The 25,017-nt window shown below is 46.8% G+C and overlaps 1 protein-coding gene across 2 annotated transcripts in view; it reads left to right on the forward strand.

The window, feature by feature from the left end:
- The window catches only part of kif11 (kinesin family member 11), an 85,058-nt gene that overhangs the window by 31,981 nt on the left and 28,060 nt on the right, over nt 1–25,017 (forward strand). For both annotated transcript variants that reach the window (XM_038822005.1, XM_038822006.1), the window contains exons 10-14: nt 13,628–13,724; nt 13,880–13,975; nt 14,871–14,959; nt 15,967–16,054; nt 24,102–24,290. In XM_038822005.1, coding sequence (XP_038677933.1) covers nt 13,628–13,724; nt 13,880–13,975; nt 14,871–14,959; nt 15,967–16,054; nt 24,102–24,290 — 559 coding nt within the window. The remainder of the gene's footprint in view (nt 1–13,627; nt 13,725–13,879; nt 13,976–14,870; nt 14,960–15,966; nt 16,055–24,101; nt 24,291–25,017) is intronic.

A 25,017-nucleotide genomic window follows, 5' to 3' on the forward strand; every position in this document is an offset into this window, starting at 1 on the left:
ACCTAACCGCGCTGGAGACCAAGATGGAGATGATGAATGACCGTCAGAAAAGAATGCAGGAGAAGCTTGAGGACCTGGAGAACAGATCCAGGAGGCAGAATCTGAGAATCGTCGGCCTCCCTGAAGGCAATGAGAGATCAGATGCGAGGGCCTATGTGACGAACGTGCTGGAGAAGTTGATGGGGGGCTGAGGCGATCCCTCGGCTCCTGGAAGTGGATAGAGTGCACAGAGCCCTCGCGAAGAAGCTGCTGAGGGTGGTACATTTTCACCGATTCCTGGTTCTGCGGTGGGCCAAGAAAGAATGAAGCAGCAAGTGGGAGAATTGAGCTGCGCATTTCTCAAGACCTGGGCATGGAATTGGCCAAGAGGTGAACTGGGTTTAATTGGGCAAACACGTCCCTCTTTTTCAGAAGGGGGTGAAGTTCAGGATGTTGTACCCAGCCCGCCTGTGGGTCACATGAGGAATGAGATTTTTATTTTGAAACACCAGACGATGTATAGACTTTCATCAAGGAAAAAAGACTGGAGGTGAATTGAAGGCACTGAATCCTTGGAGAGTATTGTAGTGGCGATTTGTTGAAAATCACTTTTGTGCTGGTTTGAATAAGGGGCTGTTCCGATGGCAAACGTTAACTTTGTCTTAGTGGGAGCTGGTTGGAGGGGGCTGTGGTTTCTGTGGGGGGGTTTTTCTGTGGCTGTTTTTCCACTTTTTTCTGATCTTTGTTTACTGGGGAATGTGATGCTTTTGAATGTGTTTGTCCAAGTGGGGGGAAGAGAACAATGGGGAGACAGACTGCTTAGTACCATGCGTGGGAGCTATCAAGTCAGCTTGGGTCAGCTGACTCACAGAAGCACAGTGGGGGCTGAGCAGGTGTTAAGCTGGAGCTTGATATAGAACAGTACAGCACAGAACAGGCCCTTCGGCCCTCGATGTTGTGCCGAGCAATGATCACCCTACTTAAACCCACGTAACCCGTATACCCGTAACCCAACAATCCCCCCATTAACCTTACACTATGGGCAATTTAGCATGGCCAATCTACCTAACCCGCACATCTTTGGACTGTGGGAGGAAACCGGAGCACCCGGAGGAAACCCACGCACACACGGGGAGGACGTGCAGACTCCACACAGACAGTGACCCAGCCGGGAATCGAACCTGGGACCCTGGAGCTGTGAAGCATTGATGCTAACCACCATGCTACCATGAGGCCCCTATGGGGGGGATTAGGTTTCTAATACTGTTACGGAGGGTGGGGAAAGCGGGGAGGTGCTTTGTTGACAGGGGGGAACTGTTACTTGGGAGTTCAGGGGATGGCAATTGCCCGGGGGGGGGAGGAGAGAAGAAGAGAGAGTCCCCCCGGACCAGGCTGATTACATGGAACATTAGAGGGTCAAGAGGGCTTGCGTGTTTGCGCATTTGAGGGGTTGAAGGCAGGTGTGGCAATGCTACAAGAGACTCACCTAAAAGCTATAGACCAGACTAGATTGAGAATGGGGTGGTTTGTCCAAGTATTCATAAGAACTAGGAGCAGGACTAGGCCATCTGGCCCCTCGAGCCTGCTCCACCATTCAATGAGATCATGGCTGATTATTTGTGGACCCAGCTCCACTTTCCGGCCTGAACACCATAACAATGAAGGACAAAATTCCATTTGCCTTCTGAATCACCTGTTGCACCTGTAAACCAACTTTCTGTGACTCGTGCACTAGCACACCCAGGTCTCTGCACAGCAGCATGCTTTAATATTTTATCGTTTAAATAATAATCCCGTTTGCTGTTATTCCTACCAAAATGGATAACCTCACATTTGTCAACATTGTATTCCATCTGCCAGACCCTAGCCCATTCACTTAACCTATCCAAATCCCTCTGCAGACTTCCAGTATCCTGTGCATTTTTCGCTTTACCACTCATCTTAGTGTCATCTGCAGACTTGGACACATTGCCCTTGGTCCCCAACTCCAAATCATCTATGTAAATTGTGAACAATTGTGGGCCCAACACAGATCCCTGAGGGACACCACTAGGTACTGATTGCTAAACAGAGAAACACCCATTAATCCCCACTCTTTGCTTTCTATTAATTAACCAATTCACTATCCATGCGACTACTTTACCCTTAATGCCATGCATCTTTATCTTATGCAGCAACCTTTTGTGTGGCACCTTGTCAAAGGCTTTCTGGAAATCCAGATATACCACATCCATTGGCTTCCCGTTATCCACTGCACTAGTAATGTCCTCAAAAAATTCCACTAAATTAGTTAGGCACGACCTGCCCTTTATGAACCCATGCTACGTCTGCCCAATTTCTATCCAGATGCCTCGCTATTTTTTCCTTGATGATAGATTCCAGCATCTTCCCTACTACCGAAGTTAAGCTCACTGGCCTATAATTTCCCGCTCTCTGCCTACCTCCTTTTTTAAACAGTGGTGTCATGTTTGCTCATTTCCAATCCACTGGGACCACTCCAGAGTCTAGTGAAACATCACTAGTGCATCTGCAATTTCCCTAGCCATCTCTTTTAGCACTCTGGGGTGCATTCCATCAGGGCCAGGAGACTTGCCCCATTAGCTTGCCCATCACTACCTCCTTAGCGATAACAATCCTCTCAAGGTCCTCACCTGTCATAGCCTCATTTCTATCAGTCACTGGCGTGTTATTTGTGTCTTCCACTGTGAAGACCGACCCAAAAAACCTGTTCAGTTCCTCAGCCATTTCCTCATCTCCCATTATTAAAACTTACTTCTCATCTAAAGGTCCAATATTTACCTTAGCCACTCTTGTTTTGTTTTTATATATTTGTAAAAACATTTACTGTCTTTTATATTCTGAGCAAGTTTACTCTCATACTCTATCTTACTCTTCTTTATAGCTTTTTTTAGTAGCTTTCTGTTGCCCCCTAAATATTTCCCAGTCCTTTAATCTCCCACCAACCTTTGCCACTTTGTATGCTTTTTCCTTCAATTTGGTACTCTCCCTTATTTCCTTAGATATCCATGGTCGATTTTCCCTCTTTCTACCGTCCTTCCTTTTTGTTGGTATGAACCTTTGCTGAGCACTGTGAAAAATCACTTGGAAGGTTCTCCACTCTGGACTGGACTCAAAGACCAGAGGGGGAGCGATCTTGATCAATAAACGAGTGGCATTCGAGGCAGGGAGAATCGTGTCAGACATTTGGGGGGGGGGGGGGGGGGGGGTAGGTGCATGATGGTGAATGGGAAGCTGGAGGGGGTGCGGGTGGTACTCATGAACGTATATGCTCCAAATTGGGACAATGTGGAATTTATGAGGTGGATGTTGGGTAAGATCCCAGACTTAGAGTTACATAACTTGATCATGGAGGGCGGGGGGAAGAGATTTTAATGCAGTCATTGATACGGAATTGGACCGGTCAAAATCCAGGACAGGGAGGGTGCCAGCCATGGCAAAGAAATTGAAGGGGTTTATGGAACAGATGGGGGGAGTAGACACATGGAAATTTGCACGGCCAAGGGTGAAGGGGTTTTCCTTTTTCTCCCCTGTCCACAAGGTATACTCTCGCATTGACTTTTTTGTTCTGAGCAGGGCTCTAAACCCGGTGGTGGTGGATACTGAGTATTCGGCAATCTCAGTGTTGGATCATGCCCCACATTGTGTGGACCTATGGGTTCGTTTGGAGAGAGGACAACGCCTGCTATGGAGGCTGGAGGTGGGGTTGTTGCTGGACAAAGCGATCTGTGGGCGGGTGAACAAGTCCATCCAAAACTACCTGGAAACAAGTGATCCGGGGAGGTCTCTGCAGCAATGGTTCAGGAAGCTTTGAAGGTGGCAGTGGTCAGAGGGGAATTAATCTCTATACGTGCCCACAGAGAAAAGGCGGAACAGGCTGAGAGGGATAGGTTAGTGGAGGAGATACTTCAGGTGGACAGGAGATACTCAGAGTCCCCGGACGCAGGGCTACTGAGGGAGCGGCGGAGGTTACAGGTGACATTTGGGCTATTGACTACAGGGAAAGTGTTGGTGGAACAGCTGAGGAAGGCAAGAGGGGCTATTTGAGTACGGGGAAAAGGCTAGCAGAATGTTAGCGCACCAGCTCAAGATAAGCGGATGCAGCCATGGCGATAGGGAGAGTAATGAGTCGAGGTTGGAATACGGACCTGGACCCAGTGGGGGTGAATGAGGTGTTTAAGGACGTTTACAGCAAATTATGATTTGGAACCCCAGCCTGGGGTGGAGGGGATGAGACAGCTTTTGGGTCAGTTGAGGTTCCTGAGGGTGGATGAGGATCTGGTGGAAGGGTTTGGGAGCCCCAGTTGAAATTGAGGAAATAGTTGAGGGGCTGGAGGGCATGCAGTCGTGCAAGGTCCCAGGGCCGGACGGCTACCTGGTGGAATTCTATAAGAATTTTTCAGTGATATTGTGCCCACTGCTGGTGAGGACATTTAATGATATGAGAGAAGGGAGTCCTCCCCCCAACAATGTCGCAAGCCTCGATTTCATTAATCCTGAAACGGGAGAAGGATCCAGAGCAATGCGGGTCATGCAGGTCAATTTCTCTACTGAATGTGGTGCCAAACTGCTGGCTAAGATACTGGCCACAAGGATAGAGGATTGTGTCCTGGGGGTGATGGGGAAGACCAGACGAGATTTGTAAAGGGCAGGCAACTCGTGGCCAATGTTTGAAGGCTTTTAAATGTTATCATGATGCCCTCGGGAGGGGGGGAGATGGAGGTGGTGGTAGCGATGGATGCGGAGAAGGCTTTTGATCGGATAAAGTGGGATTACCTGCAGGAGGTGCTGGGAAGGTTTGGGTTTAGTGAGGGCTTCATTGACTGGTTGTGGTTGCTCCATCAGGCACCAGTAACATGTGTGCATACAAACCGTTTGAGGTCGGGGTATTTCAAACTACACAGAGGGGTGATGCAAGGATGCCCCCTTTCCCTGCTATTGTTTGCTCTGGCCATAGTGCCATTGGCCATGGTGTTAAGAGCCTCTAGGAACTCAAACATGCCTCTAGGTTTGGGGTGGGGGGTTGGAGCACCGGGTCTCGCTTTACGCAGATGACCTGCTCTTGTATATTTCCGACCCATTGGAAGGAATGGGGGAAGTTATGCGGATCCTCGGGGCATTTGGTAATTTTTCAGGATATAAATTGAACATGGGGAAAAGCGAGATGTTCGCGATCCAGGCAAGAGGGCAGGCAAAGAGACTGGGAGAGCTACTGTTTAGAATAGTAGGAAGGAGCTTTTGATATCTGGGAATTCAGGTGGCCCGAGAATGGGAGGCACTGCACAAGTTAAACCTATCCCTGCTCGTAGAACAAATAAAAGAGGACTTAAGAGATGGGACATGCTCCCGCTATCACTGGCGGGGAGGGTACAGACCGTGAAAATTACGGTTCTTCCCAGATTTCTGTTTGTCTTTCAGTGCCTCCCCATCTTCATCCTGAGGGCCTTTTTTAAATGGGTAAATAACGGGCTTTGTGTGGGCGGGTAAAACCCCACGAGTGAAGAAAGTGTTGCTGGAGCGCAGTCGGGGGGAGGGTGGGTTGGCGCTGCTGAACTTTTGCAATTACTATTGGGTGGCTAATGTAGCCATGATTAGAAAGTGAGTAGTGGGGAGGGGTCGATGTGGGAGCGGATGGAGGCGGGATCATGTAAAGACGAAAGTTTGGGAGCACTTAATGGCACCTCTTCCGTTCTCGCTGGCCCGATACTCCACCAGTCCGGTGGTGGTGGCTGCTTTGAGAATCTGGGGGCAATGAAGGAGATATACGAGAGTAGAGGGAGCATCGGTTGGTCCCTGATTTATAATAACCATCAATTTGCACCGGGTAGTCTGGATTGTGGGTTCCGGAGATGGCAAAGGGCAGGAATTAGGAGGATGGGGGAATCTATTTGTAGACGGGAGCTTTTCCAGCTTGAAAGCCTTGGAGGATAAATTTGAATTGGCAGCAGGGAATGGGTTTAGGTATTTGTAGTTGCGAGACTTCTTGAGAAAACAAGTTCCGACCTTCCCGCTGCTGCAGCCACGGGGAATACAGGACAGAGAAGTCTCCAGTACCTGGGTGGGAGATGGGAAGGTATCCGATATTTACCAGGAACTTTTGGATGCAGAGGAAACTCCGATGGAGGAGCTTAAGAGCGAGTGGGAAGACGAGCTGGGAGGATAGATGAGAGGCAGATCTGTGACCAGTTGCCCTAAGCAGGGTTAATATATCCTCATCATGTGCCAGGCTTAGCCTGATACAATTCAAGGTAGTCGACTGGGGGCACACGATGGGATGAGCAACGTTTTTGGGGTAGAGGACAGGTGCACGGGAAGCCCAGCAAATCATGTCCACATGTTTTGGGCATGCCCGAAGGTTAGAGGGTTTTGGCAGGTTTCGCTGAGGCAACGTCCACTGTACTCGAAACACAGGTGGTGCTGAGACCGCAGATGGCGATTTTCTCTTCTTTCTCTCTCTCTCTCTCTCTCTCTCTCTCTCTCTCTCTCTCTCTCTCTTCTCTCTCTTCTCTCTCTCTCTTCTCTCTCTCTCTTCTCTCTCTCTTCCCCCTCTCTCCCCCCCCACCCTCGAGTGTGGGGACCTGAGTTAGTGACATGGCTGGGTTTCACAGTCTCGAAAAAATAAAGTTTGCCTTAAGAGGGTCAATCGTTGGCTTCAGCCGGAGGTGGGAGAGCATTTTGGTGACAATGACTCAATAGGTAGATAGGCCGACTAGGGGAGAGGCCATAGTGGACTTGGTGCTCGGCAACGAACCAGGCCAGGTGTCCGATGTCTCTGTGGGAGTGCATTTTGGTGACCGTGACCACAACTCCTTGGCCTTAACCATAGTCATGGAGAGGGATAGGAATACATAGTATGGGAAGGTTATTTAATTAGTGGAGAGGAAATTATACTGCTATTAGACAGGGGCTGAGGAGCATAAAGTTCTTGGGGAAATGCACAACAGTAGAGATAGAGATAGAGAAATACAGCACAGAACAGGCCCTTCGGCCCACGATGTTGCGCCGAACCTTTGTCCTAGGTTAATCATAGAATTTTGGACAATTTGTCATGGCCAATCCACCCAACCTGCACATCTTTGGACTGTGGGAGGAAACCGGAGCACCCGGAGGAAACCCACGCAGTCACGGGGAGGACGTGCAGACTCCACACAGACAGCGACCCAAGTCGAAATCGAACCTGGGACCCTGGAGCCGTGAAGCAACTGTGCTATCCACAATGCTACCGTGCTGCCCTTAAGAAGTTAACCTACACTCCCTTATTCTACCCTAATCCAAGTACCTATCCAATAGCCGCTTGAAGGTCCATAAATTTTCCGACTCAACTACTACCACAGGCAGTGCATTCCATGCCCCCACTACTCTCTGGGTAAAGAACCTACCTCTGACATCCCCTCTATATCTTCCACCATTTATCTTAAATTTATGTCCCCTTGTAATGGTGTGTTCCACCCGGGGAAAAAGTCTCTGACTGTCTACTCTATCTATTCCCCTGATCATCTTATAAACCTCTATCAAGTCGCCCCTCATCCTTCTCCGTTCTAATGAGAAAAGGCCTAGCACCCTCAATCTTTCCTCGTATGACCTACTCTCCATTCCAGGCAACATCCTGGTAAATCTCCTTTGCACCTTTTCCAAAGCTTCCACATCCTTCCTAAAATGAGGTGACCAGAACTGCACACAGTACTCCAAATGTGGCCTGACCAAGGTTTTGTACAGCTGCATCATCACCTCACGGCTCTTAAATTCAATCCCTCTGCTAATGAACGCTAGCACACCATAGGCCTTCTTCACAGCTCTATCCACTTGAGTGGCAACTTTCAAAGAACAATGAACATAGACCCCAAGATCTCTCTGCTCCTCCACATTGCCAAGAACCCTACCATTAACCCTGTATTCCGCATTCAGATTTGTCCTTCCAAAATGGACAACCTCACACTTGTCAGGGTTAAACTCCATCTGCCACTTCTCAGCCCAGCTCTGCATTCTATCTATGTCTCTTTGAAGCCGACAACAGCCCTCCTCACTATCCACAACTCCACCAATCTTCGTATCATCTGCAAATTTACTGACCCACCCTTCAACTCCCTCATCCAAGTCGTTAATGAAAATCACAAACAGCAGAGGACCCAGAACTGATCCCTGCGGTACGCCACTGATAACTGGGCTCCAGGCTGAATACTTGCCATCCACCACAACTCTCTGTCTTCTATCGGTTAGCCAGTTTGTTATCCAACTGGCCAAATTTCCCACTATCCCATGCCTCCTTACTTTCTGCATAAGCCTACCATGGGGAACCTTATCAAATGCCTTACTAAAATCCATGTACACTACATCCACTGCTTTACCTTCATCCACATGCTTGGTCACCTCCTCAAAGAATTCAATAAGACTTGTAAGGCAAGACCTACCCCTCACAAATCCGTGCTGACTATCCCTAATCAAGCAATGCCTTTCCAGATGCTCAGAAATCCTATCCCTCAGTACCCTTTCCATTACTTTGCCTACCACCGAAGTAAGACTAACTGGCCTGTAATTCCCAGGGTTATCCCTATTCCCTTTTTTGAACAGGGGCACGACATTCGCCACTCTCCAATCCTCTGGTACCACCCCTGTTGACAGCGAGGACGAAAAGATCATTGCCAACGGCTCTGCAATTTCATTTCTTGCTTCCCATAGAATCCTTGGATATATCCCGTCAGGCCCGGGGGACTTTTCTATCCTCAAGTTTTTCAAAACGCGCAACACATCTTCCTTCCTGACAAGTATCTCCTCAAGCTTATCAGTCTGCTTCACGCTGTCCTCTCCAACAATATGGCCCCTCTCATTTGTAAATACTGAAGAAAAATACTTGTTCAAGACCTCTCCTATCTCTTCAGACTCAATACACAATCTCCCGCTACTGTCCTTAATCGGACCTACTCTCACTCTAGTCATTCTCATATTTCTCACGTATGTGTAAAAGGCCTTGGGGTTTTCCTTGATCCTACCCGCCAAAGATTTATCATGCCCTCTCTTAGCTCTCCTAATCCCTTTCTTCAGTTCCCTCCTGGCTATCTTGTATCCCTCCAGCGCACTGTCTGAACCTTGTTTCTTCAGCCTTACATAAGTCTCCTCCTTCCTCTTAACAAGACATTCAACCTCTCTTGTCAACCATGGTTCCCTCACTCGACCATCTCTTCCCTGCCTGATAGGGACATATATATCAAAGACACGCAGTACCTGATCCTTGAACAAGTTCCACATTTCACTTGTGTCCTTCCCTGACAGCCTATGTTCCCAACTTCTGCACTTCAATTCTTGTCTGACAGCATTGTATTTACCCTTCCCCCAATTATAAACCTTGCCCTGTTGCTCGCACCTATCCCTCTCCATTACTAAAGTGAAAGTCACAGAATTGTGGTCACTACCTCCAAAATGCTCCCCCACTAACAAATCTATCACCTGCCCTGGTTCATTACCAAGTACTAAATCCAATATGGCCTCCCCTCTGGTCGGACAATCTACATACTGTGTTAAAAAAGCTTCCTGGACACACTGCACAAACACTACCCCATCCAAACTATTTGATCTAAAGAGTTTCCACTCAATGTTTGGGAAGTTGAAGTCGCCCATGACTACTACCCTGTGACTTCTGCACCTTTCCAGAATCTGTTTCCCAATCTGTTCCTCCACATCTCTGCTGCTATTGGGGGGCCTATAGAACACTCCCAACAAGGTGACTGCTCCTTTCCTATTTCTAACTTCAACCCATATTACCTCAGTAGGCAGATCCCCCTCGAACTGCCTTTCTGCAGCTGTTATACTATCTCTAATTAACAATGCCACCCCCCCACCTCTTTTACCACCCTCCCTAATCTTGTTGACACATCTATAACCAGGGACCTCCAACAACCATTTCTGGCCCTCTTCTATCCAAGTTTCCGTGATGGCCACCACATCGTAGTCCCAAGTACCGATCCATGCCTTAAGTTCACCCACCTTATTCCTGATGCTTCTTGCATTAAAGTATACACACTTCAACCCATCTCCTTGCCTGCAAGTACTCTCCTTTGTCATTGTTACCTTCCCCACTGCATCACTACGTGCTTTGGCGTCCTGACTATCGTCTACCTTAGTTGCTGGACTACAGATCCGGTTCCCATTCCCCTGCCAAATTAGTTTAAACCCTCCCGAAGAGTACTAGAAAACCTCCCCCCCAGGATATTGGTGCCCCTCTGGTTCAGATGCAACCCGTCCTGCTTGTACAGGTCCCACCTTCCCCAGAATGCGCTCCAATTATCCAAATACCTGAAGCCCTCCCTCCTACACCATTCCTGCAGCCACGTGTTCAACTGCACTCTCTCCCTATTCCTAGCCTCGCTATCACGTGGCACCGGCAACAAACCAGAGATGACAACTCTGTCTGTCCTGGCCCTTAACTTCCAGCCTAACTCCCTAAACTTGTTTATTACCTCCACACCCTTTTTCCTACCTACATCGTTGGTACCAATGTGCACCACGACTTCTGGCTGCTCACCCTCCCCCTTCAGGATCCTGAAGACACGATCAGAGACATCCCTGGCCCTGGCACCCGGGAGGCAACATACCTTTCGGGAGTCTCGCTCGCGACCACAGAATCTCCTATCTATTCCCCTAACCATTGAATCTCCTATTACTATTGCTTTTCTATGCTCCCCCCTTCCCTTCTGAGCCCCAGAGCCAGACTCAGTGCCAGAGACCTGGCCGCTGGGGCCTTCCCCCGGTAGGTCATCCCCCCCAACAGCATCCAAAACGGTATACTTGTTTTGAAGGGGAATGGCCACGAGGGATCCCTGCACTGTCTGCCTGTTAGTTTTCTTTCCCCTGACTGTAACCCAGCTACTCTTGTCCAGTACCTTTGGTGTGGCTACCTCCCTGTAACTCTTCTCTATGACCCCCTCTGCCTCCCGGATGATCCGAAGTTCATCCAGCTCCAGCTCCAATACCTTAACACGGTCTCTGAGGAGCTGGAGTTGGGTGCACTTCCCGCAGGTATAGTCAGCGGGGACACCAGTGGTATCCCTCACCACCCATATCCTACAGGAGGAGCATGCAACTGCCCTAGCCTCCATCCCCTCTTACTTTACAGAATTAGCTGCCCTGTGGACCAACTGGACCTCCGCCCTCCGGCTCTGCTCCCAGTCAGCTGTACTCTAAACTCCTGGTCCCTTCACGCTCTTTGATAAATATAGGAAATTAAATGAAAGGAGTACCTTACTCCCTCCTCACCTAACTCCCTCAGTCACCAAACTCTCACTGGAGCACTCAAATGCCACAAGCTCAGCACTCAGTGCAAAACCTGTGGGGATTGTTTAAGGAGCACTTGCTGCGAGTGCTGAATAGTTTTGTCCCACTGAGATGAAGAAGGGATGGTAAGGTGAAGGCGCCTTGGATGGCAAGAGAAGTGGAGCTTTAGTCAAGAGGGAGAAGGAAGCTTACGTAAGGTTGGGGAATTAACGATCTGGCTCAGTGTTACAAGGTAGCCAGGAAGGAACTCAAAAATGGACTGAGGAGAGCTCGAAGGGGGCATGAAAAATCCCTGGCGGGAAGGATTAGGGAAAACCTCAAAGCGTTCTATACTTATGTGAGAAATAAGAGGATGATCAGAGTGAGATCAAGGGCAAGTGGGACGAGGAGAGGAGAATGGGGAGGCCCTAAATGAAACTTGTACTTCAGTGTTCACTAAAGAGAGGGATGTTGTTGCTCAAGAGAACGGTGTGAACCAGGTTAATAGACTTGAACAGGTTGATATTGAGAAGGGGGATGTGCTGTAAATTTTGAAAAGCATCAGGATAAATAAGTCCCCTAGGCCTGACGGGATATGCCCACGGTTACTACAGGAAGCAAGGCAGGAAATTGCTGCGCCATTGGCGATGATCTTTGCATCCTCGCTCTTCCACTGGAGTAGTACCGATGTTTGCTGGCAGGTAAATGTTGTTCCCCTGTTCAAGAAAGGGAACCGGGAAATTCCTGGGAATTACAGACCCATCTTGTGTCTGTGGTGAGCAAAATATTGGAAAGATTCCGAGAGACGGGATTTATGATTATTTAGAAAAGCATAGTTTGATTAAAGATAGTCAGCAAGGCTTTGTGAGGGGCAGGCCATGCCTCATTGAATTGTTTGAGGATGTGACAAGACACATTGATGAAGGTCGGGCAGTGTATATGGATTTCAGTAAGGCATTTGATAAGGTTCCCCATGGTAGACTCATTCAGAAAGTGAGGGGGCATGGGATACAGGGAAACTTGGCTCTCTGGATACAGAATTGACTGGCCGAAAGAAGACAGCGAATGGTAGTGGATAGAAAGTATTCCGCCTGGAAGTCGGTGACCAGTGGTGTTCCATAGGGATCTGTTCTGGTACCTCTGCTCGTTATGGCTTTTATAAATGACTTGGATGAGGAAGTGGAAGGCTGGGTTAGTAAGTTTGCCGATGACACAAAGGTTGGTGGAGTTGTAGATAGTGTTGAGGGCTGTTGCAGATTACAACATAGAACATAGAACGATACAGCGCAGTACAGGCCCTTCGGCCCACAACAGGACAGTGACGGGATGCAGAGCTGGGCTGAAGTGGCAGGTGGAGTTCAACCTTGATAAATGTGAAGTGATTCATTTTGGAAGGTCGAATTTGAATGCTGAATACAGGGTCAAAGGCAGGATTCTTGGAAGTGTGGAGGAACAGAGGGATTTTGGAATCCACATACATAGATCCCTCACAATTGCCACCCACAGTTGTTAAGAAGGCATATGGTGTGTTGGCTTTCATAAACTCAATCCCCCCGTTAAAGAGCCACGCGATTTTGCTGCAGCTTTATAAAACCCTAGTTAGACCACACTTGGAATATTGTGTCCAGTTCTAGTCGCCTCATTATAGGAAGGATGTGGATGCTTTGGAGAGGGTGCAGAGGGGATTTACCAGGATGCTGCCTGGACTGGAGGGCATGTCTTGTGAAGAAAGGTTGAGGGAGCTAGAGCTTTCCTCACTGGAGCGAAGAAGGAAGAGCGGTGACTTGATAAAGGTGTACAAGGTGATGAGAGGCATGGATAAAGTGGATAGCCACAGATTTTTCCCTAGGGCGGAAATGGCTGTCACGAGGGGACATAATTTTAAGGTGATTGGAGGAAGGTATAGAGGAGATGTCAGAGGTAGGTTGTTTACACAGAGAGTGGTGGGTGCGTGGAATGAACTGCCAGCAGAGGTGGTGGTGTCTGAATCATCAGGGACATTTAAGCGACTCTTAGACAAGCACATGGACAGCAGTAAATTGAAGGGGTGTAGGTTAGGTTGATCTTCAGATTAAGATAAATGGTTGGCACAACATCGTGGCCCGAAGGGCCTGTACTGTTCTATGTTCTATGAAAAGAAAAGGAAATAAAAGAAAATACATAATAGGGCAACACAGGGTACACAATGTAACTAGATAATACCGGCATCGGTTGGGTGAAGCATACAGGGGTGTAGTGTTAATGCGGTCAGTCCATAAGAGGGTCTTCAGATTTAGCTTGACTGTTTGCAGTGTTCTCCATACAATATAGGGAAAGGAATTGATGGGCAAATTGGAGTTTTCTCAAATCATTGATTCTTCTTTGTCTTTTTCTGTACATTTTTCAGAGAATCAAAACTAACTAGGATCCTCCAGGACTCTCTGGGAGGACGGACTAAAACCTCCATTATTGCCACCATCTCCCCAGCTTCTGTGAATTTTGAAGTTAGTATGACCTAGTAATAATGACAATTATCCCACATAGGGTACGTTTTAACTAGTGTTCTTGTATGCTTTTTCCTTCTAAAGCAGTTCTAAGTTGATCTCTCAATGCATATTTACATAATTCAGTAATCAAGTCCAATATCCCTCAATAATAGGAAACCATCAGCACTCTGGATTATGCCTACCGAGCAAAGAACATTCTGAATAAACCTGAAGTCAACCAGAAACTCACCAAGAGGGCCTTGATAAAGGTATTCAGCATGTGCGGTATTCTTGTATTCATTAAAGAAGGTAATCATGCAAAGTAGATTACAACATTTCTGTACAGGCAATCATTCTGATTGTCGTCATTCTAAAGTGATTTTTAGTACAGGTTGAAATGTGATGTCAAAACCTACATTCCTTGATACTGAAATAGAAATTTCGAGCAAATTGTTATCTTGCTGGTCTGAACAAAAAGCGTAGGACTCTTGAAGCAGTCTAGTTGAGTTGTACCAGCCTATCTGTCTGCAATAGAGCGGGGGGGGGGGGGGGTTTATTTGTAAATTTAGGGTATCCAATTATGTTTTTCCAATTGAGGGGCAATTTAGTGTGGCAAATCCACCTACCCTACACATCTTTTTGGGGTGTGGGGGTGGGATCCACGCACACACTGGGAGAATTTGTGAACTCCACACACTGACCCGGGGACGGAATCGATCCTGCGTCTTTGGCGCCGTGGGGCAGCAGTTTTAACCACCTGAGCCAACTGTGCTGCCCTGCAATAGAGCTGTTATTTGCTGTCAAACTGTCTCCTTTTCCTTGCTTTGCTCTGGTACAACTGCGACCTGTGAAGTTCTAATGATTCTCCACAATTCCAGACCAGAGGATGCATAGCAGAACCACAAACATATCTTACAAGAAATTGAGCATAAACATGTTTGAGTATCTTGTCCATCTGATAATCTCACTTGTATTATCATTTGAGATGCAGGTTATTTCTAACCAATGATTGAGGTTAAATATGTATAATAATTATGCGTGGCACAATGTACTGACCTTTTCTAATACTGTCATTGTTCTTTTTGCTGTACTTTCAACTGGCCTTATCCTCCAGTTCTATTACTGTATATATGGTGTAATTGGGTAACTGCATTGATCTTTCAGGAGTACACTGAAGAGATTGAAAGACTGAAGCGGGATCTTGCTGCATCACGTGACAAAAATGGAGTGTTCATGTCTGCAGAAAACTATGAGTGAGTGCTTTTTTAAAAAATGGGATGTAGGCATGCTGGCACAGTCAACATTTGTTAACCATCCCCAATTGTCCTGGAACTGAGAATCTTGCCACATCATTGCAGAGGACATTTAAGAGTCAACCACATTGCTGTGGGTATGGAGTTACATGTAGGCCAGACCAAATACACCTATACAACAACAATGGCTTCATGGTCACCATTACTGAGATTAGTTTTTACATTCCAGTTTCTTTCTTGAATTCAAATACCACTGGCTGCTGTGGCATTGTTCCCCTGAACATTAGCCGCTGCTTCTGGGTGACATTACCAATGTGTCACTGTCTTCCACCCTATCATTAATATGAACAGTGTTGGAAGACTGAACTGCCATGGAAACAGAACAGATATTTTAAATTTTGGAATAGACTTTTTAAAAATACGCTCTGGGCTAATTTTTGGATGATGAGTCTCCCATGTAGACCTTGTTGTCATTGTGAACTGATGAATTGGCTATGGAGACTTTCTCTTCAATTTAGTGATTTGATCCCCTTTTATCTAGTGCCTCATATAATGTCTTTTTTTGCACGTAGTAGGTATTAGTTTGGGATGGTTAATGACACTACATGTTGTCATATTGAATAATGCATTATGGCTGATCTGACTATATCTTCATCTTCAATTTGTGTATGCAGATGAATCTTTAATAATATGTAACTTCAGCCATAGCTTCTGTGTAGGGTCATTGAATGTTATACTGTAACTAATTGGGCAGTGCAAGTTGTACTTCAAATAGAGTGGTGTAACTATCAGCTTCTCTGTCTTGTGCAAGAATTAAAATGTTGAGCTTTATCGCGTCCTCCTGGAAAGGTTGAATTATTCAAACTGATCTGCCAAGGTGCTTCAAAATATAGAAAGTAATGAGTACCCTGCAGAGAATTGCTCCATTGATACTCCGTTTAAATATTTGATGTGCACAGCTGCTCTTCATTCCGGAGTAGTGACCTAACTACATATTTTCTTCTTAGATTTCTGCAGAGTAGAGTGGCTGGACAAGGCGAGCAGATTACTGACTATGTAGAAAAGATTGCTGCTATGGAAGAGGAACTGAAACAGGCAAGGAATCATAATAGAATACTCTGATCGTAACAGCTTGTAAAAGTAGCAAAATATTCCAAGGAACTTCAAGAGCATTATCTATCAAAATTGGGCAACCAGTCTCAAAAGGAGATATCCTAACATGACCAGAAGCTTGTTCAAAAGTGAAAATTTTAAGGAACGTCATAAAGGAAGAGATGATGGTTAGGGAAAGGAATTCCAGAACTTGAGTCCAAGACAGCTAAAATGATGGTGGCCAATGCTGGAGCAATTAAAAAATCCAGGACACTTAAGATGTCAGAATTGGAGGAGGACTGAAATCTTGAAGCCTTGTAGGACATGGAACCAATCATACACATGTGCAAGAATGAAGCTATGAAGGAGTTTGAAAATCAGAATATTAAAATTGAGGTTTTGCCAGACTCGGAACGCGTGTAAGCCAGCAAGCATAGGGGTGGTGGGTGAATGGAACTTGGTGAACTCTGTTCAACAGAATTTTGGATGACTTCAAACTTACGACGGGTTGAAAACTGAAGTGTATTTGGCATAATTCAGTCGAGAATGACAAAAGTACAAAATGAAGGTTTTAACTGCAGATGAGCGGAGGCAGGGTCAGTCAACTGACTTAATGGAGGTAGAAATAAACATACTTGGAGCTAGAAAACTACATGGCTTCAAACACATTTCAAACCATTTGGTTCAGCTTTGGTTACCAGGGAGAGGGATCGGAACAGCATTTGTGGCAAAGTCCAAAAACTATAGCTTGGATCATGCCAATATTTGGTTATAGCAAATTTCTGCTCGTCCTGTTCTAGGTGATGAAACAGTAGTATGCCAAATCACTCGACAGTGGAAGGATCAAGAGAGGTGGTGAGATCATAGTACATACTAATTTGGGGGCTGCATATAGTTAGAAATAGAATGGAGTTAAGGTCAGTTCATTGGGGATACTAGCATAATGTAAAAAACAATGCACAATTATGACATTTTGTAACTCTTACATATTTTAACAGTTCGATAGCACCTTCTTTAAAGTGGGTGGTGGTTTAGAATTGAGCCAGACAGTAATAATGAAGTCAAATGATCAGAATTCTCCTCCTCCACTGCCTAGGGCCTAAACTTTACAATTGCTTCTCCTTTTTTTTTAATATAAACATTTTATTGAGGTATTTACGGTTTTATAACAAAACGGAATAAACTATGAACATGAAAATATAAACATAGTGCAAAAGCCGTCTTCCTCCCTCACAGGTCCCAACTTTACTAACCCCTACTCTAAACTAAACTAAACTAAACCCTGACCCCCCCCCCCCCCCCCCCCCACCTTCCTGCTGACTGTTAATTTTCCCCAAAGAAGGCTGCCACATTTGGACGCATGCTAACATCGACCCTCTCAAGGCAAACTTGTTTTTCTCCAGACAGAGAAAGCTAGCCAGGTCTCAGACTTCAGGGGCTTTGAGTCCCTCCAAGCTAATAGTATCCATCTCCGGGCTACCAGGGAATCAAAGGCCAGAACGTCTGCCTCTTTCTGCTCCTGGATTCCCGGGTCTTCCAGCACTCTGAAAATCGCCACCTCTGGACTTGGTGCCACCCTTGTTTTCAACACTGTGGATATGACATCCACAAACCCCTGCCAGAATCCCCTAAGCTTCGGTCATGACCAGCCTCCCCGGACAGGCGCCAGAATGTGGCGACTAGGGGCTTTTCACAGTAACTTCATTGAAGCCTACTTGTGACGATAAGCGATTTTCATTTCATTTTCACCAGAACATATGGACATGGTTCGCTGGCCCTCCCGCATACCTTGCGCACCTATCTTCTACCCCAAAGAACCTGCTCATTCGAGCCACTATATGTGAGCCCGGTGAACGACCTTGAACTGTATCAGGCTGAGCCTGGCACATGATGTAGGCACGTTGACTCTACTCAACGTGTCTGCCCAGAGACTATCCTCTATCTCTCCTCCTAACTCCTCTTCCCACTTGTATTTCAATTCCTCTGTCTGCATCTCCTCTGACCCCATGAGTTTCTTGTAAATGTCAGAAACCCTCCCTTCTCCCACCCACATTTTGCAAATTACCCAGTCCGGTATCCCCCTTGGTGGTAGGAGCGGGAAGGTTGAGACCTGCCTGCGGAGGAAGTCCTGCGCCTGCAGGTACCTAAACTCATTTCCTCTCGTCACTCCAGATTTCTCCTCCAACTCCCTCAGGCATAGAAAAACGCCCCTCTATAAACATATCTCCCATCCTCTCAATCCCTGCTCTCTGCCATCTCTGGAACCCTGCATCTAGCCTTCCCGGGGCAAACCGGTGATTATTGCAGATTGGAGACCAGACCGATGCTCCCACCGCTCCCACATGTCTCCTCCATTGCCCCCAGTCTCTCAAGGGCACCACCACCACGGGACTGGTGGAGTACTGTGCTGGTGGGAATGGCAGAGGTGCTGTTACCAATGCCCCCAAACAAGTGCCCTTGCATGATGCCGCTTCCACTCGCTCCCACACTGACCCCCCCCCCAAAAACCACCACCACCCACTTCCTAACCATGGCTATATTCGCCGTCCAATAATAGTTACTAAAGTTCGCCAGCCCCCGGCTCCGCTCCAGCATCCACTTTTTGTACTTGCGGGTCTTACCCGCCCATACAAAGCCAGTGATCACCTTATTGACCCGTTTCAAGAAGGACCGCAGAATAAAGATGGGGAGACACTGAGACACAAACGGGAATCTCGGGAGGACCGTCATTTTCACTGTCTGCACCCTCCCAGCTAGTGACAATGGGAGTGTGTCCCAAATCGTCCATCATTTGGTATACTAATCGGCCCAAATATAATTTGTGTGTAGCCGGTCCTGTTCCCACGCCACCTGGATACCTAAGTACCGAAAGCTTCCCCCACCACCCTAAAACGGCAGCTCGCCCAATCGCCTCTCCTGCCTGCTTGCCTGGATCGAAAACATCTCACTTTTCCCCATATTCAGTTTATAATCCAAAAAACGGCCAAATTCCCCCAGAATCCTCATTACTTCTTCCATCCCTTCTAGTGGTCCAGAACATCGGAGAAGGTTGTCTGCGTAGAGCGAGACTGTGTTCCACTCCCCACCCCCGGGCCAGACCCTTCCAGCTCTTTGAGGCTCTCAGCGCAATTGCCAGCAGCTCTGTGGCCAATGAAAACAGCAGTGGGGAGAGGGGGCATCCCTGTCTCGTCCCCTGGTGCAGCCAGAAACCTGAAATAGTCTGATGTTGACCTGTTCATCCATACGCTCGCAACAGGAGCCTGATACAGCAGTCTGACCCAGTCAATGAAGCCCTGCCCAAATCCAGACCACCCCAGTACCTCCCACGGATATTCCCATTCCACCCTATCAAATGCCTTCTCTGCGTCCATTGCGACCACTACCTCCACTTCCCTACCTTCTGGGGACATCATGATCACATTTAGCAACCGTCTTATGTTGGCCGCCAACTGTCTACCCTTAACGAATCCAGTCTGGTCCTCCCCAATCACGTCTGGAACACAGTCTTCAATCCTAGAGGATGAGATTTTGGCCAACATTTTGGCGTCTATGTTTAGTGGGGATATCGGCCTGGAGGACCCACAAAGTCCCGGTTCCTTGTCCTGCTTTAAGGATCAATGAGATAGTGGTCTGTGACGTCGTTGGGGGAAGCACCCCATGCTCCCGTGCCTCATTGAATGTCCTCACCAACAACGACCCCAATATCCCAGAGAACTTCTTATAAAATTCCACTGGGTATCCGTCCGGCCCTGGGGTTTTACCCGACTGCATGGCCTTCAGCCCTCAGAACATAGAACATTACAGCGCAGTACGGGCCCTTCGGCTCTCGATGTTGCGCCGACCCGTGAAACCATCTGAAGCCTATCTGACCTACACTATTCCATTTTCATCCATATGTCTATCCAGTGACCACTTAAATGCCCTTAAATTTGGCGAGTCTACTACTGTTGCAGGCAGGGCGTTCCACACCGCTACTACTCTCTGAGTAAAGAAACTGCCTGTGACATCTGTCCTATATCTACCACCCCTCAATTTAAAGCTATGTCCCCTCGTGTTGGTCATCACCATCCGAGGAAAAAGACTCTCACTGTCCACCCTATCTAACCCTCTGACTATCTTATATGTCTCCATTAAGTCACCTCTCAGCCTTCTCATCTCTAACGAAAACAACCTCAAGTCCCTGAGCCTTTCCTCGTAAGACCTTCCCTCCATACCAGGCAACATCCTAGTAAATCTCCTCTGAACCCTTTCCAAAGCTTCCACATCCTTCCTATAATGTGGTGACCAGAACTGCACGCAGTACTCCAGGAGCGGCCGCACCAGAGTTATGTACAGCTGCAGCATGACCTTGTGGCTCCGAAACTCAATCCCCCTACTGATAAAGGCTAGCGCACCATATGCCTTCTTAACAGCCCTATTAACCCGGGTGGCAACTTTCAGGGATTTATGTACCTGGATGCCGAGATCTCTCTGTTCATCTACACTACCAAGAATCTTGCCATTAGCCCAGTACTCTGCATTCCTGTTACTCCTTCCAAAGTGAATCACCTCACACTTTTCTGCATTAAACGCCATCTGCCACCTCTCAGCCCAGCTCTGCAGCTTATCTATGTTCCTCTGTATCCTATAACATTCTTCAGCACTATCCACAACTCCACCGACCTTTGTGTCATCTGCAAATTTACTAACCCACCCTTCTACACCCTCTTCCAGGTCATTTATAAAAATGACAAACAGCAGTGGCCCCAAAACAGATCCTTGTGGTACACCACTAGTAACTGAACTCCAGGATGAACATTTGCCATCAACCACCACCCTCTCTTCTTTCAGCTAGCCAATTACTGATCCAAACCACTAAATCACCTTCAATCCCATACTTCCTTATTTTCTGCAATAGCCTACCGTGGGGAACCTTATCAAACGCCTTACTGAAATCCATATACACCACATCAACCGCTTTACCCTCCATCCACCTGTTTGGTCACCTTCTCAAAAAACTCAATAAGGTTTGTGAGGCATGACCTACCCTTCTCAAAACCGTGTTGACTATCGCTAATCAACTTGTTCTTTTCAAGATGATTATAAACCCTATCTCTTATAACCTTTTCCAACATTTTACCCACAACCGAAGGCTCACAGGTCTATAATTACCAGGGTTGTCTCTACTCCCCTTCTTGAACAAGGGGACAACATTTGCTATCCTCCAGTCTTCCGGCACTATTCCTGTCGACAAAGACGACATAAAGATCAAGGACAACGGCTCTGCAATCTCCTCCCAGGCTTCCCAGAGAATCCTAGGATAAATCCCATCTGGCCCAGGGGACTTATCTATTTTTACATTTTCTAAAATTGCTAACACCTCCTCCTTATGAACCTCAATTCCATCTAGCCTGGTCGACTGAACCTGAGTATTCTCCTCGACAACATTGTCTTTCTCCAGTGTAAACACTGACGAAAAATATCCATTTAACGCTTCCCCTATCTCCTCTGATTCCACACACAACTTTCCACTACTATCCTTGATTGGCCCTAATCTTACTCTAGTCATTCTTTTGTTCCTGATATACCTATAGAAAGCCTTAGGGTTTTCCTTGATCCTATCCGCCAACAACTTTTCGTGTCCTCTCCTCGCTCTTCTTAACTCTCCCTTTAGGTCCTTCCTGGCTAACTTGTAACTCTCAAGTTCCCTAACTGAGCCTTCATGTCTCATCCTAACATAAGCCGCCTTCTTCCTCTTGACAAGTGCTTCAACTTCCTTAGTAAACCACGGTTCCCTTGCTCGACAACTTCCTCCCTGCCTGACAGGTACATACTTATCAAGGACACGCAGTAGCTGTTCCTTGAAAAAGCTCCACATTTCGATTGTACCCATCCCCTGCAGTTTCCTTCCCCATCGTATACATCCTAAATCTTGCCGAATAGCATCATAATTGCCTTTCCCCCAGCTATAATTCTTGCCTTTCGGTATATACCTATCCCTGCCCATTGCTAAAGTAAACATAACCGAATTGTGATCACTATCACCAAAGTGCTCACCTGCATCTAAATCTAACACCTGGCCGGGTTCATTACCCAGTACCAAATCCAATATTTCCTCCAACCCGATCGGGGCCCCCAGCCCTTCTCCCAACCCCTTGTCCACCTTTGGGAACTTCAGCCCCCCTTAAAAGTGCCTCATTTCCTCCAGCCCAGCTGGGGGTTCCAACTCACAACCTGCTGTAAAACTCCTTGAACGCCTTATTAACCCCTGCTGAATCTCCGACCAGGTTCCCATCCCCGTCCTTTACTTTCTTTATCTCCCTGGCTGCCTCCCTCTTTCTGAGCTGTTGCACAAGCATTCTGCTGGCCTGCTCTCCATATTCATAAATCGCCTTCCTCGGCTGCTCCACCGCCTTCCCTGTAGTTAACAAGCCAAACTCCGCCTGTAGCCTCCGTCGCTCCCCTCTGGGGTCTCTGCATCCCTCCTGTCGACCTGCAGTATCTCCTTTATCAGTCGGTCCGTCTCTGCTCTATCTGCCTTCTCCCTGTGGGCCCGTATAGAGATCAGCTCCCCTCTGACCACCGCCTTCAATGCCTCCCAGACCACCACCGCCGAAACTTCACCCATGTCGTTAACTTACCGGTAGTTCTGAATACATTTCCTCAGCTGCCCACACCACCCCATCAGCTAAAAGTCCCACATCCAGCATCCAGTGCGGGCGCTGGCTACTCTCCTTGCTAACCTGTAGGTCAACCCAGTGTGGGGCATGATCTGAGATTGTGATCATCGAATACCCCCGTCAGTAGAACCCTGTTCAAAATTTTAAAAAATAAATCCGGGAGTACACTTTATGCACATGCGAGTAGAAGGAGAACTCCTTCACTCTCGACCGTCCAAATCTCCAATGGGTCCACTCTTTCTCCAACCCCCCCCCCCCCATTTGCTTCATAAACCCTGTTAGCTCCTTTGCCATTGCTGGCACCCTGCTTGTCCATGAACTCGACCGGTCTAGCCCAGGGTCGATGACTGTTAAAGTCCCCTCCCCCCCCTCCCCCCCCATGACCAACTTGTGCGAATCCAGGTCTGGGATCTTCCCCAACATCCTCTTTATAAACTCCACATCATCCCAATTTGGCAGCTACACATTCGCAAGTACCACCCGGCAGCCCCTCCAGCTTCCCACTAACCATAATATACCAGCCTCCTACATCTGCAACTATTCTTCCGTGTCTTCTCGAATGACGCTTGCTGATCAGGATCACGACCCCTCTAGTCTTTGAGTCCAGCCCCAAGTGAAAAACCTGTCTGTCCCATCCCTCCCTTAATCTAATCTGATCAGCTACTCTAAGGTTACTTTTTCACAGTAACTTCATTTAAAGCCTACTTGTGACAATAAGCGATTTTCATTTCATTTCAAGGTGCGTCACCTGTAACATTACCATGTCCGTCTTCAGTCCCCTCAAATACACGAACAAGCGTGTCCTCTTAACTGGCCCATTTAGTGCTTCTCTCCTCTTAAGCTCTTTAAAGCCTTTCTAACCAAGCCGTTGGACACTTCTAATCTCCTTGCATGGCTTAGTGTCAACTTTTGATAATGCTCCTGTGAAACACTTTGGGATGTTTTGCTAAGTTGGGGTGGGGGGGGGGGGGGGGGGGGGGGGGGGGGGGGAAGAGAGAAAGAAAGAGTTCCCCAACACAACTGGATGAAGGCTGGTGGAGAACACAATTCTCAAGTGCTATTGTGACCCACAGTGATTACACAACAGAACTGCACGAACATTCTCCACCACTTTGGCAAAAGTGATTCTTAATAATTGCATCGTGTATGTTTGAGAGAGAACTGTTTCGAAACCACAATTTTTAAATTTATCGTGTTTATTTCAGAGGAATACACTTGATGTCTTGATTGCTTCAAAGAAATACAATAACAATCACTGGGATTTGTATAATTCTGCTTTGTCATATTGCAGCAGATAATGTATGACATTTAAATCTGTATATTCAACTGATTATTTACCTACTGTACAATTTGAAGAATTTAAATGTTTTCCCTTTTTATTTCATTTCTAGGTCAGTGATCTATTTGTTGAAACCAAGGAGGAGCTTGACCATTGTGCCACTGAACTGCAGCAGCAAGAGCAATTGCTTCAGGAAACTCAGCAGGATTTGGAGCTGACCAAAGGAAAACTGTCTGAGGAAGAATTTGTTTGTGATGCCCATGCTCACACTGAAGAAAAGCTGTATAATACAGCGACTGAGGTCGGAGGTTGTTTTGATTTCCTAGCATATCATTATGACCAATGACAATGCCTCTTACGCCCTTTCACCCAGCAACTTTCCAGTAGCTATTCCTTTTGTAGCAATCTTGCCTCATGACAAAAATCTTCAAGGCCTCTTGGTTGATAGCTGTGGAGTCCCTTATTCTTTAGTTCTGCTTTTTTGCAAATTATCCTACTTCTGCTCTGAAGTTTAAACTTGTTTAGCAATGCAGTTTGCTGGAGATAATCTGTTGAATTAGATGGCCTTTTTTTCCCTTTGAATTGGGTTTTTGCAATAAATTTAATTTAACTTCCTTCATTGGTAATATCTGTCTCCCTTTCAAAATTCCACCCACTTTCTATTTTACTTTTAGTTCTGAATCCATTAATTGACTGCATTTTTATTAACTTGCGTGGGGCTCATTTATGTAGCACTAAAATTCAGTAAAATACATTTTTAAAACTATTGTAACAATTTGAATTCCACACATTGAGATTTTGCTTTGAATTTTTTGTATGTGAACCATTTTTTAAAAAAAAGTTACAAATAGCTTTCCTTTTTTGAGAATTATCATGAATTCAGAGACAGGGTGGGTTCTCCCTGGCTGCAGCAGCCTTCAAAAGGTTCAAACTACTAAAGAGAGTACAGCAGCAAGACCAAGCCAACAGTTTTATTCCCAAAACAATGCAAGGAGCCCTCTGCAGGTCAGACAGCATTGAGCATCTTG

This window comes from Scyliorhinus canicula, chromosome 16 (assembly GCF_902713615.1).
Source record: "Scyliorhinus canicula chromosome 16, sScyCan1.1, whole genome shotgun sequence".
Taxonomy (NCBI): domain Eukaryota; kingdom Metazoa; phylum Chordata; class Chondrichthyes; order Carcharhiniformes; family Scyliorhinidae; genus Scyliorhinus; species Scyliorhinus canicula.